Below are 16,300 nucleotides of genomic sequence, written 5' to 3'. Positions count from 1 at the left end.
AAAGTGACTGCACCCAGCTCTGTTCTCTGCCAGTACCCACTGCTGTTACAGGAATGAAACAAGGTTAGACAAAAAGAAAAAAAAGTATGAACACTGCCTAAAAACCCTTGTGATGAAGCCTGAGTTACAAGTAAGACTATTTCCTTTATTGGCTTCCACTTCTTGGTTTTGCTTGGTATAAAAAGTCACAGTAAGAAAAAGAAGGACAAAATTATTGGAGTCTACTTTCACTGCTTCCTAATAATAACAATCATCTGTGACTCTAATTTTAGAGGAACAAAAGCCACTGCTAATCATGGAGGAAGAGTCCTTCCAAAGTGGTGGAAGTGGTCATTTAAACTCCTCTAGTAGCAAAAGCTACACATGTAACAAAAGTTTATCTGTAGTGCTCTTTTCATCTTTTGCTTGAAGGAGTAATGTACTAGAAGATGCCTGGATATGCAGTCAGTCAACATCATTAGTGTGGGCTAAATAAATTCAGACAGTCATGAGAGAATGAGAGAAAGCTGCCATGAAGAAGAATCTGGGGGGATTTTGTGAAGCACCAAAATTGGCCTTCAGCCTCCTAACAAGTTTGAGGGCTCTAGGCATAGTCTTGTTGCAATTAGGGAGCTTGGCTATTAAATTCAAACTAAAATAAATATTAAAGCTAAGCAATAGTGATATAAAACTACATTCATCTTGTGCCATATATTACCTAAGAAAAAATGCTTCCAAAAATCCCAATGCTAAATTTCTGTGCTTTCCAAAGTTTTAACTGGGGCACTTGTGCTCATTAGCTTACTGAAATGTCAATTCTAGACAACACCTTTATTCTTAAGAGTGCATTTCATATTGATTTGAGCACCTTGCAGAACTAGAAAGCTGTAATTCACACACTAAGCAACAAAGAAAAAAACTTTCACTGAGTGCAGGGCAGGTCATACTATAGCAATTTATGAAATGTAGCTTCATTAAAGGTTGCAAGAGACCAGTGAATGAGATGTTAAGAGAGCTCACTATTTTCTACAGAGCCACAAGAAAACCATTTAAACTTTAGTAAAAGTATCTCTATTAAAAAAAAAAAAAAGAGTCCTTTTGTGCTCTCCTTTTTCTTTTATTGAGAACAGTTTTTTAAAAATATTTTTTAAAAATCCCCTCTCTGCTGTGTCAGCAATTTTCATTGTCTCCAACTAAAACTTTCTCCCTTTCCTCAGGCATATCATAGATCATGTTGCTTAAAATGCTCCTTGACTTTTTTCTAAACAACTCCTTCTTTTCCTGCCAATGAGGCCCTCACTTTTGGCTTTTTTTCCTCTTCCAGTCCTTAGGAAATGCTGGCATTTGAAGTCTTTCTTTCAAGTGAAAGCCAATCCTCTGCCAGTCTAAACCCAAGTCAAAACAGTTCAGGCACCTCAGTAGAGCTGCTGATGCTTCAGTCAGGCTGGGGAGGCTGAGATAATTTCCTCTTTGAACTACTGCCCATCTCATTCCTACATATGAGACTTGAAAGAGTTTTCCCTTTAGCCTGGCCACAACCACCAGCAGCCCTGGTGCAGGGGATGAGCTGTCTCTGCCATTTGGGACTGTCCTTGCAAAGGAGCAACTCCAACACAAATACAGACAGACTCTGAAGTGTTTTCAGTGGCAGCACCCAAAAATACAGACTTATATGCCTATGAATACAGTCATACTAAATATATAATTAAATAAATCTGTTATGGTGTTTTAATTTGCTGTAGCTATTACACAGCCAGCAAATTAATCCCCGTGTGCTCACCAGTACCTACTTTGCAATGTCTAGCTGTATATATTAGAGTAGAACACGTGGCATTTGGAAAATAAGTTGCAGGGATAAAAAGCAATGCAACTTGCAGGATAAGGTGCAAACACAACAGCAGTGAGAGTTTCCTTTACCTGAGCTGCAGGGTAAGTGATGGGGGCAGCAGCTTCACTCCTATTCTTCCTATCAGTTTTGGGAAGACACCCACCAGCTCCACCACGGTGACATGTCGCAGGTCTAGCCCACACTGTGCTGGCTGCAGGGGTTCAGAGGAGAGAGAGGGGGTTGGTTATCCCTGAGACAGCAGGGGGATGCTCTGAGTGTGCAGCAAGGGTTCACAGAGTCCCCTCTGCTTAAGTTAGTTAAATGTTTTACACTGATTTGAGAGCATGTTTTGCAAACACTCAAATTCTCACAGCAAAGAACTGGAACTTTGTGACTTCAGGGGAGGTTAAGTAACAGATTCTCAGGTACTCTGAGAAAACCAACACACAGGGACCACCTAGGAGAAATGACAACTTGTCTCTGTAGTTATATGAGAAGATGCCAGGATGCCAAGCATTGTACCAATAACCTAATTTGGCAATCAAAGCAAATTATGTGAAACAGAAGTTGACGGTAGAAAGTTTTCTTCCATGCCAACTCATTTGCCTGCTGCCAAGAAGTGGAAAATGTACCATAGCCATTAAATTCAGTTTGATCAATATACTGAATTTTCTTGCCAAGTTTATCTAATAGGGAAAAGGAGCTGCTTTCTTTCTTTTTTTTTCTTAAATACAAGCGTAATTTAAGCCAGCAGTAAAAATCATCATCACAGTCATATCTCAATGATTATTTATACTGCATTTTGTTACAATTTGTGAGAAGAAAAAGCAAGATAGGAGCACTTGTAGCTGTGAAAGAATGCAGGACTGGTTCCTCTCCTGCCTTTCCCTGAGGACACAGATACACTTTTAGATCTAGCCCTCAGACTAGCAAACAGCTAACAAAGGCATCACACTTACAACACATAAGAAGGAAAACTGCCAGGTGTTTTGGGGTTTTTTGAACAAAACACCCCAGTGTTATCTCCATGACTCTGGATGATTTCAGTGCTGTGTCTCTGGTCCTTTGTTTGCTGGTGCACTTTTTATTTCTGAAGCTATTCACATTTCCTTGCATTGTAGTTGCAAATTCTGGGGGCCTGGTCTGCATGAGCTGCTTAAGAACTGGGGTTGGGTTTGTGGTTTTTTTTAAACTTCTTTAGCAGCTGAGATAGGGAATTGTTATTGAGCATGGGTTAAATTAATTTGGGGAGAATGGAATAGTCAGAACTGCCTGGGATTCAGTGACTGGTCAGAGGCAGCACAATCCAGAATGGAGCTGAGTTAGAGACTGGGGGGATATTTCAACTCAAACCCTTGTGAAAAGGATTAACCTGGAATCATGACTGCTTGAGCCAGATCTTTCAGCAGCTACAATAAAAAAGCTGAAGTTTTTTGATTTATGTAAAACAGTGGAGCTTGTTCTCTTGTGTCTTTCTTAAAAAAAAAAAAAAAGTTGCATATTCCTCTTAAATGTGTTTTACCTGCAGCATCCCCAGCTGCATCCTGTAGAAGAAGTTAGCAGCAGTAGGAGTTGAAATAATCAGCAGTCTCCGCTTCTCATAAAATTGATCCAGAAGTGCAGCTGCAGTCCTCACATTCACATTAATATTCATGGCTGGAATAAAATTAAAACAGAAGTTATGAAGCACACTGAAAACAGGTCCACTTCTACAGGCAGAGTTCAACAGCAGAAACACAAGAACAAGAATCAATAATAAAGAAGACATGCATAAAATGCTGGCCTCATTGAAACCAACAATTTTACTGTAGACTCTTCTAACTTGCACAATGGATTGACTCCAGAATGTGATATTTTGTAGAAAGCTTCGAGCTAAAACAAACTCTAGGAAAGGGCAGTCAAAGGTGGCAAAAGCTTCAGCTGTTAAGTGCAAACTGACAAAGAAGACAAAAATAATGCTGAGTTTCCTACTTCTGGGACACTGCAGCTGTATTTGATACCACACCCCCTTCCCAAATTCTCATTGCCCTAAGTTTCCTACCTCTGGGACACTGCAGCTCTATTCCATCCCACACCCCCTTCCTAAATTCTCACTGCCCTCAGCACCCCTGTGCTGGACTCCTCCTGGCAGAGTGGAGAAATACTCACGTACGTGCACAGGTTGGCTCCACTCCTGACCACCCCAAGTTGTACTGGCAGACTCGAGCTGGGCTGCCTTGCAGCTCGTAGCCACCAATGCAGGAGAACTCACAGGTAGCACCATAGTTATTGCCATCACCTGAGCACTTGATGTAGCCATTATCTGGGGCATTCAACTTCACACAGCGCCTGACTTTGATCAAGAGAAAAAACAAAACAAAATGAAAGACACAGCATGAATCACCATTTGTTACTGAGGCAGCACAGGTCAGTGGAATACCAGTACCAAAGACATTTTTCTGTTTGCTTTCTGTGTTATTAGTCATGCACTTAAAAACCCCAAACAACCAACCTGAACTCCCCCATCCCTCAACTCTAATGTAAAATGAAACAGATGTGTAGGTGTATGCATAGGACAAAAGGTCATGGAGCACAAAGGGCTGAAGCTGAAAACCATAGGTCATCTCTGTATATTCAGCTCCAAAAGTTAACATCTGGAGCTGAATATGGGCAGCCCTGCCAGCCCTTCACCTCTTGGTTTCAGCAGCTCACAGCCTGTGCAGCAGGAGAAGCTGGAAGGAGGGAAGGGATGTGGAGCTGGAGGCAGGACTGAGCAAAGCACCTCTTCCTGGATGTGCAGCAATGCTGCAGAGCTGGCCCCCAGGGTCTTCAGCAAGGCTCTGTCCCTCCTTTCAGCATCATCACAGAGTTTATATACACAGACATATGCAGATAAATACAGAAATGAGAACATTTTCAAATTGCCTGCTAAGCCAGGTGCAAATCAGTGTCTGTATTTACAGGTAAAACATCATCCTTACCTCTGACTTTAACAAGAAATTTGCAGGTGCCTTTGTTTTCAGCTCTGTCATACACAGTATATTGGATTTTGTGGTCGCCTTCTGGAAAATGTGACCCTGGTGGCAGGCCTTTCAAAATAACACTAAACCAAGAGATAAAACAGGACAGACACTCATAAATTCACCAGCATTTATTTACTCACAATGCTGTAAAAGCCTGAAAGAGGGATGTTTGTGGCATGATAGGATTTTCTGGCTGCCTGCAGGACAGAAGACTTGAGAATAGGCAAAGGAAGAAGCTGGGCAGCAGCAACCAGAGTATTTAAATTTGCTACCTACAGCCCACCCTACTGAGACAAGGGTGTTGGAGTGGGCAGGGTCTGCTCCCTTCCTATAAAACAAACCAGTGTAGCCAAGCCCATCATGCCCAGAGGAGCTCAAGCTTCCTTCTCCTTACATAAGAAAAAGTCAACACTAAAAAAGAAAACTTCCAGTCTCTTACAGAGAGGATGTATTCCCATCTGGCTGCTCTGAACTGCTCCAGTGATTGTTATTTGTGAGTGTTAATATCAGAAATGGAACAGAAAGTGAGATTCAGTGTCACAGCAGAAGGGTGTGGTGATCCACAGCAGCATTTTCACCTGGAATTTGCCCATCCTGCAAACAAAGTGGGAGAATTATGTGTAAAACATAATCTCAGTATTGAAGCAGAGAGCATGTAACCAAAGAGGTTTCCATGTAATGGAAAAGCTTTTGTACTCCTGAAACTGTGTATTTAAGAAAAGTACTGCATACTGTATAAAACAGCACATCTTAGCAATATTTTATAAAATAGAGATATGATTTGTGGAAAAGCTTCCACTGAACCAAGGGCTTGGCTCTTTTGAGCTGAGAACAGTTACTTGTATGACAAGAGTCTACATGAGATACTCCCCATTTTTTTGCCTATCAGACACTCCTCTGTCAAAAAGACTTAGGAATGTCTTCATTCTGACATTTTCGAAGCTTTTACTTTACCAGGTGTAGTTTTTGATGTTGTTAACTGTCACCAAGTTGTTACATCAGACCTCAATGCCAATTATTTTTTAATTATGTAATGAATTCTTCTTTATGAAACTATTAAATTATAGCAATAAAAGGGTAGTATCATTGTCTTTCATTAGTTTTTTGTATTCACATGAAACTGTAAACATCTTCAAGCTTAACAACTTTGAGCTTTTAAGCTTAACCAGTCCACTAATGTAATGATATAGATTGCTTACTGAAAGAAACAGATTTTCCATGCTCCCACCATTACAGTAATCCAGATAGACTGAACTAAATCCTGCATGATAAAAATGGGAAAATCAGAGACAGCAGTACAAGGTGAGAAGGGTGAGAAGTATACCCTGTTCTTCTGGAAAATGAGACTGTGAAACCATAGAAAGTGACGAAGAAATTTTTGAACTGTAATGTCTAAATCCAATGTTTAAAGCCATCAAGGTTACAAACAAGAAATGTCATTTTAAAGGTGACTGTAGAATCAGTAGGCAGTGCTACCTTAGGAATAAACCTAAAGATGACAGATTTTATTTTGTGACACACCTTGTTATTTTTTAAGACACTCAAACTTACCTCTTCTGTTACCTGCAATGCACTACTCTGTTTTCATTGTTATGTACAAAAGGTTACTTGGTCCAAGAACACTTGTTAATTATGAGACCCGCAAAGAAACTCTGCAAAACACCTCCAAACATGCGATTCTTTATAGAGCAGTGATATGTGACAGCCAGAAAAAAGCACCTTGGATGAACGAAGGGAAAAGGGTACCTGGCCTGCTGAATTGCTAACAGAAGGGTAAGGAGGAGGAAGAGCACAGTGCAGAGCCTTTCACCTACTCGGTGAGGATGCCGTCGGCGGTGTCCCGTCCCTCGGGCGTGTCCCAGAACACGCGCACTGTCAGCTTGTTGGGCTCCGCCGACTTCTCCTTCACGCTCGGGCACTGGATCCTTGGGGGCTCAGTGTCTGTGAAATGAATGTGACAAAAAAGGGCACTGGAGCATCTGCCAGAGATCTGCATTTCTCCACAGCCCCTTCCCTGCTGTCAGCCCAGGACCACCTCCAGCTGGCCTCCTCAGCCCTGGATTCATCACAGCCAAGGCAGGTGGAGCCTTCACTTCTCACCTTTTTGTAAGAAGAGCTGACAGTGATCAACCCTTTGCAAATGCAGAAAACCCAAATAAAAGTAGTTACTGTAAATTTCTGTACATAGTTCAGTTAAAAAGTCATTTTGGATGGCTTTGAACTCCAAGGAGGGATGTCCAAGATCACACCCAGGGAGTCTGGATGTTCTGTTTATCTGCATCCTTTTCTTTGTCCATCTGTGCAGTTGACAGGACCCAGGACATCCCTCTGGCTGTCCTGAGCAGCCCAGACCCCTGCCAGGGGGCTCAGAGACCCTGGCACAGAGCCAAGATGCCTGTGGTTTTGATTATGACCTGTGGAGCAAGTTACCGACCTTAGATGAAAATCTGCAAACCACGACAAATTAAGTAGAATGATAGTGAATTTATCACGAGGTGAAAAAGTAGATTTTGAGGTTTTTTAGAATGGAGGTTCAGGGGGCAAGACGGAGGGATCTGGGCATGTCCTGCCTTTCTCCTTCTTCTTCTTGGCCTCCATCTTCTCCTGTGATGTTGGCACTTTTGGATTGGTTTAGACTGGAAGCTCACTGTCTAACATAGGTGATAGGTATTGGAAAGTAACTGTAAACATTGCACATGTAGTTTTTAGTATAAAGACATAACACTGCCCTGGGGGCAGGCAGAGTGCCTGGACTGTCCTGCTGAGCACACCTCAACCGGACAGGAGAAGTAATTTTACAGATAAGATACAATAAACAACCTTGAGACCGAGAAATGAAGAGCCCTGACTCCTTCTTCAAGCACCGGGCTGGGAAAAGAGACTTTAACATTTTTCAGGGTCATTGTGCCCAGCCAGAGACCCCAACATACAGCAGTTGATGTGATTAAGAGCATTTTTAAAGCACACTGAACATCAATATGTCTCTGCATAGTAACTCTGCATGTTACTGTTAACATGCTGGTTATGTTTCCTGCAGTAATGGCAAAATGAGAAACAGAAGACTGGCACAATTACCATTTTGTGGAGAATCAATGCTGCATTTGATTTTTTCCAAGTAACTCTTATGATAATGTCTTACATCAGTAGCCAGCACTACTAGGACAAGCATCCCATCAATACAGGCTCAGGATGTGACAAAAGGATGACTTAGCTTGGTAACAGCCATTTACCACAACCTCTGTTATATACAAACTGCAGGAAAAGGCAATCTTTCCAGAAGAAAAGACTGGGACATTTTTCAATCTTCTAGAGGAAAATATCTATTTCAATACAAGTTACAGTGCATTAAAGATATAATGGAAATATTATTCAAGTGAGTATTGGCATTTTTAGATAACTAATAACCAAAACCAGCCGTACATTGATTTTTCTTTTAATCAAAATTATTTCAGCAACATGAGGGATATCCTTCCTCTTACAGGGTGGGGGCAGGAGACAGTCTGCTTTGTTAGGACAGAACACTCACTAACTATAAGGACTTCTGTATATCACTGCTAAAACATATCTAATTTTTTAAAAATACACCTTTTTTTTTCTTCCTTTTAATGAATACATGTTTGACAACTGAAAGGCCTTATGCCTCTCCTACATGGATCTTCACTGCTGTACTGCAAAGCCCCCATAATTTAGGGCAAAAATGCTACCCAGTGCAACTGCAGTATAAAAGGGTAGAGGAAAGGCCCTTGTTTTCAAGAGCACTTCAAGTTCAGGTCTGAAATAATTTTAGCCATACTCCATGCCAAAAGCTGGGGAATCCCCAGGACACTTCCATGACATGAAGTTTACCAGCCCATGCCTCTGATCACAAGTAGCATCCCTACTGTGCACAGTGCAACTCGCTGTATATCAAAGTTAAGAAATCAAGAAGCCTTTTGCCTTTGTATTTCATTGCTCTCCTCAGTTTCACTCCTCAGCTCTTCAGCCAGTCCTCTCCTGGCCACTGTGTAGGCTGCAGCTCTGTAACTTCTGCATTACACTAAGGAACAAGTGTAAATGACAACTGCAAATGTCATTGTACTGTTAGAATTATGCCTGGCCACAATTATGTCTGTGATGTCTGGTCACAAAAAAATCTCTGTCCTACCTATCAAGAGGTCAAAATATAACCTTATTAAACAGTCTGCTAACAGCAGATCTCAGTATTTGCCTACAGGAGCTGTGTGCACACAAGATTTGAAGGGATCTTCTCCAAACTATGGAGCATTACCACAAATCTTAGTGTTACTTTTACTGGGTTGCTTGGGACTTGTAATCCTATGCAACAACTGGGACTGGAAACCCTGTGCAGCAACTACTCTGCATTTTTGGAATAAAAAAGAAGAGTTAGTGCTAACTTAGCCTCTTTTCTTTACTGCTCAAAGTACTTGCTTACTTTACTCTGCAAGACAGCATCCTTTGTAATAAGCTCACCATCTCTGCACACAGATGAGCTTCTGAAAGTGCCAGGAAATACAGGACAATATTTTATCATTTCCAAATGTAAAAGGTTTGTTTTTCTTCCTCTGCCCACACCAATGAGAAGGACAAAGCTTGTTTTTACAACCAAAAAAAAGAGACAACACAAACAGTCTAGACCCAAGCAGCTCATTTCTACATTTGTACAACACCAAATCACAGGAAACCTGAAAAATACTTTATGAACATCAGGCCACAGTGGAGAGGCTCCATTGCCATTTGCCAACCTAGACTGAGCCACAGGCATTCTGAGGAAAACCAAATTATCATAGACACAAGACACTAAGCACAAACACTTTACCACCCACATGCTTTAAATTACTGGCAGTCATTTCAGATGGCCAAAGAAATACTTTCCTTTGTGAGTGGCTGCTGAAGCATTTATCAGAGGCTTCCCAGAAACAGGGGCAGCAGGCTGAGACTTCACTATGTGCTGAAATTTCATTAGTAGTCAGGAAAGTTAAATCTCAATATTTGATTATCTCTCTGCTGATTTATGTATATGGAAATACTTCTTCCAGCTGAGGTTCCCAGGAGACCACTGGCTACGTAATGAAAATTGCTGTCATAACTGGAGTGACCTAGGCTGAAATTTAAATCAGCTCACTGCAACCATGCTGGTAACTACAATCCATTCACATTGTCTGGATATATTTGAAGACCATGATCCCAGGGAAGAAAAACAGTTCAGACAATGGGTTGTTGTGGGGGTCCCAGTTGCCAGGGTACTGGTTGTGGGTTTCTCTGGGTTTGGATTGAAGGCACTTTAGACCATAGTTCATGTCTGGACTCAGGTGTTTATTATTTCTTACCAGTAAAGCAGTCTCACTACTGTGAGTTTGGCAGCTTGTCATTAGAAGGCACAAAATGGCAACAATCTCTTGTTCCAAGGTCTTTTAAGACTAAACTCTCCAATTAAGAACTGACACCTGGATTATTTTCCCTTTTAACCCAATAACTGATCCCAAAGAGCTGCAATGGGGACTTTTCTGCCCAATTACAAAATGCCACCCAAACCCATGGAGAAGAAGGAGGAAGAAGCATGAAGAAGAAACCCAGGGCAACACCCTGTGCTCTCCATCTTGTTTCCATCCACAACATACTAAAAATCCCAAAACCTAAATTTCTCACCAAATGATACACCTACACTGCTCTCTACAATCTATTTCACACTTTTGTGGATTCTAGTCTATCTTGAAGTTTAAGAAACTTTCTCCATGAATGAGAGTCAAAGTCAGTGTTCCCCTGGGGGTCAGGGCAACCCAGAGCAGACAGAGAAATATTCCTGGTGCTCTGGGTTTCCACAGGTTTACTCTCAAACCTGTTTTTAATCATTAAGCAGAAGAGAGTGTGACAGATTCCAGCACAGAGAACATGCTGGAAGAGCAGCACAGTAAGCACAGTCTATGAAGAAGTCACTCAGGAATCACCAAAGGCCATTACAAGCATTGTGAAGTGCTGGCCATTTACACCAGACTCATTTCTATTAAAGTGGCAATGTTGGGCTACTCGCTTTGGACTGAAAGTACTGAGTGTGACAGAACCTTGCACCCTTGGAAAACTGCTCTCTGCTTCCTTAAGAGGGACAGGATAGGTGCAATTTTGCCCGCTGGTTGGGAAGAATGATGCATCTCCATGATATCAGAAGACTAATTAATTACTTTATCATACTATATTATTCTATATTATATTACATCTAAACTGAAACTGAACAATAAGTCAACTGAACAAAATCTCATGACTGTCTCCTGACCAACCATCAGGACACAGCTTGCAGATTGGTCAAGAAAACAAAACACTCACATCAGAATCCAATTACCAGATCCCTTCAGGTAAACAATCTTCCATAATGCATTCCACTTGTGCACAAACACAGGCCAGGCAAATGAGACAAGAATTGTTTTGATCATTCTCCTCTCTGCCTCTCTCAGGTTCAGAGAACGTGAATCCCACAGGACAGTAGCTTTTTCTCCCCATGAACTGGATCCAAAAGGCCTTTTGGAGTTGATGTGTGCAGGACTTGGCAGTGGCAGGTCCCTTGGGATGACTCCACACACCCCAACACGTCACTCACCCACACAGGCTGCCGGGCGGCCACTCCAGGCCTTGCTGTCCATGCAGGTGATGATGCGGTCCCCCTTGAGCTGGTACCCTGGGGAGCAGTAGTACTCACACCTCGAGCCAAAGTAGGCACCATCCAAACACTTGAAGCCCCCATTGGTTGGCATGGACAGGGCAGGGCAACGCTTCTCTGGAAAAGGAAACAGAGACTTCTGGAAACTTGTTACCCTCCCTCCCTTCTTACTCTCCCATTGAAACTCATTACAATGGGATACTACACAGAAATAAAGGCACAGCTGGCAAACAAGTGGGAGGAAGTCTTGTTCCATGTGAGGTTTTTTCACACTGTTCTCATTAGCTGCATTTCAAATTTAACTCTGATACAATATTTAATGAGAAAAGGGATGACAAGTACCTATTCCTCTCTTCTCAGAAAATGCTTTACTTCAAGAGTCCATTTAGATACCTAGTACAAACTGTGTCAACTTAGAAAGTCTAAGATGGGCAATATTTTAAAAGAGCTTTATGGCTCTGTCATAAAACTTCCCACAAATCAAAATCTCACATTGATAAAATATTCCCTATCTGCCATGAGTGTTTGTACCACTGAGACACTTATCATGTCATGCACGCCTGTGAGACCCTCAACAACAAACGAATCTACATATCTAAGCATTCTGCCAAATAAACCAATAAAAATAAACCAATCCAAAGATCAGTTTCAATGGCAAATAAGAATTTATTGTCTGAAGCTGGGGCACAAGTCACACACACAGATTTTGCAACCACTTACGTTTGCAGAGCACCTTCCCAGACCAGCGTTTGCTCGACTGACAAATCAGCTGGTGAGGGCCATGCAGCTCGTAGCCCTTCTGACAGCGAATATCACATCTCGTGCCCAACACATTCTTGTAATATTCCCCTTGAGGTGTCCTGCAGTTTGCATAACCATGTTTCACTTTAATGGGCGAGCACCACGGTGTTTCTGACACAGAGAAGAAAAATGTAAAAGTTCATAGCAATTAGAAAAATGTAGAAGTTCAGACACAAATATAAAATCACTTTGCTTAACCAAGGTCACAGAGATGAAAAGTAAAAAACCCTCAAATTTAAAAAGCCATCAATCTTTAAATTGGAGAACACTGCAGAGGTGCACTTATACATGAGGAGGTCAGCCCTTTAAAGAATGAAAGCTCTTTTTTTATGACAAGCATTAAAGATTGCAGCCATTATATTGGAGGGGTTGTGAGGGCAGGTGGGGTTTTACTATGCTTTTTGTCCACGGAATAAGTGTGCCACCATGTGGGCAGTTTGATGACAACTGGGTTGTTTTTCCCTCTTGTTTTTAACCAGACACATTCAACTTTGTTAGATCGTTTGCTCTTTGATAGAAGTTTGCACTAGGAACACCCTGATCAAGCTGCAGCTGTCAGCTTTCAACATTTAGCTTAGTGCTCATTAAAAAAAAAATTAAGTTCTGTATCCAAATAATCTGCTTTGCAAAACTCAGTGATGGTTCAAGCCTTCTCACAGTTAGCAGATACCACTTACATAAATCATATTGCCAACATGTCTCATTGAACCTGCTCCAAATGAACCTTTATTAACTGGCCTATGCTGTAAAACATTCAGGATATGGGTACCCCCACCTTGTGAGGATTTACCACCACATGTAGTGCTGGTGAGAAGAATACCAAGTAGAGATTTCCCTTCCCAGCCAAAGTTTCACATTCTTTGTTGAGCTTTGACAAGAGGGTGCACCAAGAAAATGGGCAGCTCCTCAGTAGGAGTTTTCTACACAAGAGTGACTAAGCCTGCCCCTTTCTCAGATCCAAGATTTGAAAAGCATGTCTTGGGAGAGGAGAGAGGGAGGGAGGGATTGAAAAGCAAAAAGGAAAAATGACAAATGCTGAAATCCTGTGTGACATGAGAGAGGGGCATGAAAAAACATTGGAATTTTGCAAGGAAGGTGAAAAAAAAACCCTGAACAAACAAAACACAGGATTTTTAGCCTTCATATTTACAGTCACAAACAACATTAAAAATAATATTCTAGATCACGTTTGGCAGATGGTCACTCCTAGCTCAATTCCCACAGTTATTAAGTGTGTTTTCCTATACTAGTTGGATCAGCTCCATACATAAACAAACAGCAATCCATACAGCATTTCTCATACATGGAATATTTATATTCAGTGTGCCACCTCTCTAGGACACATTTACACTTTCCCAACAGAAACTACACTTTACATCTGTATTTTTCAGCACTGGCCCTGAATAAACACAAACAGCATCTGCAGACTAAAATCACGAGACTAATTATAATCTAGATATGTGCCTAGACCAAGGGCACATTTCCTCTAGACTAGTCCATTTCTGAAGCAATTTTACTGTGATATGTTTATTTTTGTCTTTCAGCAATACAAGTAAAAAACCCTTTACAAAGATGTGTAGGTAAAATTATTCCCAGTGTCACCAAATACACAGTGGTACTGAGGCACAGGACACAAGCAGGCCAGTCCAGCAGCACCCCTCAGGTTAAGGGTAAAGTACAGTTCAGCTTTTTGACCCAGACACGCAATCATCCCAGCTCTGCTTCTTCCCACCTATAAGCCTGTTTTCTGAATGTCAAATGCATCCTCTGCTATTTACCTTACAATTATGCAAAGTGCTTTGGTGGAGAGTGGGTTTTGGCTTGAGGGTTTGATTTTTTTTTAGAACTATTTCCTGTCCTTCACCCTAATCTCTATCCCACAGCTCCCACAACACATTTACAAAATCCCCACATCCACTGCCTTGGGCCATTTTGTTGAGGGGCTGTATCACAGTGGCTCCCATTTTTCATGTTTGTTGTGCACCAAATGAAAACTGAGACAACAGATGAGGAGTGTGAGCTAATGGGAACAGAAATCAACTGCTGAAAAAATGAGTGATGCCAACACCCAGCTCTGCCTCCTTAACTGCTACCCCAGGGCTGCTGGTGCAGTCTCAGGCACCACCTCTGACCACTCTCTGGGGGAAGCCACACATCTTGGATTCACAGCCTCTGTCTCATTCACCTCCTGCAGAAATCCTCCTGCTCCTGAGCTTTCCCACAATCTCTGCTTCAGTGGTTTCATGCCCAAACTCTCCAGCCTTTTTGTCCCACTTGTTCTTCCCACGCTCTGAGACCTCAAACTTCCATTTATTTACATATCCAGGCTTGGAAGATCTCCTTAAATAAGAACTAGGCCTCAGTTTTCCTGTGGAAGGGCTTAAACCCTTCTATTACTTCTTCTATTAATTATTAACCCTTCTATTAATTCTGTTACTAAGACAACACTGTCTGCAAGGGCAGGACTGGGTGGATGAAAACTCATTTGGCTGAGCTTTCACCCCAGCCAGTTACGCAATCCTTCAGCAAATCAGTTCAAGACATTTATGCCTTGGGTTTTCCTCATATATAAACTCCAACTGTATATTGCTGACTTCCTTCGTAAAGGGTGTTAAGACAAATATGCTTTGCATATAAGAGGCTAATAAAAAAATAAAGAGGGCAAATAATCTGTTTCAGGTATTGTAAAGTGCCTGACTTTTTCTGTAAATTTTTGTGGTTTTACAAACACACTTGACTTGAGTAAACAGCTACCCACATATTCATATTTTTAAAAGATAACTAACAGGTAAAAGATGCAGTTTCATGCATAAACACAACATTGAAAAGGAAAAAAAGCTTTTCCTGTAGTATCACTGCAGCTACAGTGGTTTCCAGAAACAAAACAAGCTCCTACAAAGAAGCAAAATGCATCTTACATTGGACCAAATGATTCTGCCAGAAAGAACAAAAGCAAACATGCTTTTTGGATGCAGATAACTTGAAGAGCTTAGGAGGCACATCTGTTTGATTTAAAACATTACAATGCTTACTCTAGAACTGATTGTGATTAGAAGAAAGTAGGTGAGGCAGGGTTTACAAGGCATTTACAAATATTGGGGGTTAGACCAAGCAATACTGCTGGAAAAAACCCAGCTAACTTGAAAAGCACATCAAACAATACAACAAAGTTTTAGATCAAAGTTTGTTTATTTTTAAGTGAAGACACATATTGGTTTTCAAAGGCTATGCAGCTACATAGAGCATTTGTAGAATATTAGGTTTGTGTGAGGCCCCAAGGGGGTACATAAGCTGTTCCCTGCCTCAAGGCAAGATCAGCTGTGTTCCTGAAGGCTTTGGGGATTATAAAAGCTAGAGATTTCCCAGACACCTTTTCTGGAACTTCACCATCTATACCAGGCTCTGTTCACCCAACTGAAATTTGAGTTTTTAACTACCAGGACTGATATACTGGTTTCTTGTTTAATAGAAAGTTTGCACCTCAGCATAAAAAAGAACTAAAAGGTCCCTCAGCAATACAATATCCTGAATTTTCACTTAGTAGTGTATCCTGTGTTTGAACCCACTGGAAAACAGGCAGCAAACAGAAATGGTTGAAGCCCAATGTTGCCTTTAGAGCTATGGACACTGCCTAATCATTACAGTATCTGAGAAAACATATGTGAATGAGGATCACCAGAGCAGTGGCACTGGAGCTGTGATGAACACAGCAACTGCTGTACTCAGGAAACTTTTCCTCATGAAATGTGATCAGGGATGCCAAGTGGCAGGAAAAAAGGCACTTTCTAGAGCATCATCTCCCCCAGCCCCTTGGTCCTGTGTTGAACACCCTGAGCCCTTCCTTCACAACCAGCACACCAAGTGACCAGCTGTAATGCTGCTTGCTGCTACCCCAGCCACCAGAGCTGATGGTTCACCAGGGAGGAAGGGAAAAACTCCTTAAAAATGCTGTAGGCACAGAAAATCTTGGCCATGTTTCTCTGGAAAGCTAAGCAAGTGGTAAAACATCCAGATGAAGACAAAAGGGTTTAGTAGGGGGTT

General features: G+C 41.6%; 1 protein-coding gene across 7 annotated transcripts in view; it reads right to left on the bottom strand.

Annotated features, from left to right (window-relative positions):
- SRPX (sushi repeat containing protein X-linked) overlaps positions 1 to 16,300 on the bottom strand; it is a 39,209-nt gene that overhangs the window by 1,185 nt on the left and 21,724 nt on the right. For all 7 annotated transcript variants that reach the window (XM_074534553.1, XM_074534555.1, XM_026791876.2 and 4 more), the window contains 7 exons: positions 12,179 to 12,370; positions 11,399 to 11,575; positions 6,624 to 6,750; positions 4,768 to 4,889; positions 3,960 to 4,139; positions 3,330 to 3,463; positions 1,897 to 2,018 (listed from right to left, as the gene is read on the bottom strand). In XM_074534553.1, the coding sequence (XP_074390654.1) occupies positions 1,897 to 2,018; positions 3,330 to 3,463; positions 3,960 to 4,139; positions 4,768 to 4,889; positions 6,624 to 6,750; positions 11,399 to 11,575; positions 12,179 to 12,370 (1,054 nt within the window). The remainder of the gene's footprint in view (positions 1 to 1,896; positions 2,019 to 3,329; positions 3,464 to 3,959; positions 4,140 to 4,767; positions 4,890 to 6,623; positions 6,751 to 11,398; positions 11,576 to 12,178; positions 12,371 to 16,300) is intronic.

The sequence above is a fragment of the Zonotrichia albicollis genome, chromosome 2 (assembly GCF_047830755.1).
Source record: "Zonotrichia albicollis isolate bZonAlb1 chromosome 2, bZonAlb1.hap1, whole genome shotgun sequence".
Classification (NCBI taxonomy): domain Eukaryota; kingdom Metazoa; phylum Chordata; class Aves; order Passeriformes; family Passerellidae; genus Zonotrichia; species Zonotrichia albicollis.
The sequence above is the reverse complement of the archived record's forward strand: the minus strand, read 5'-3'. Positions and strand labels throughout refer to the sequence as shown.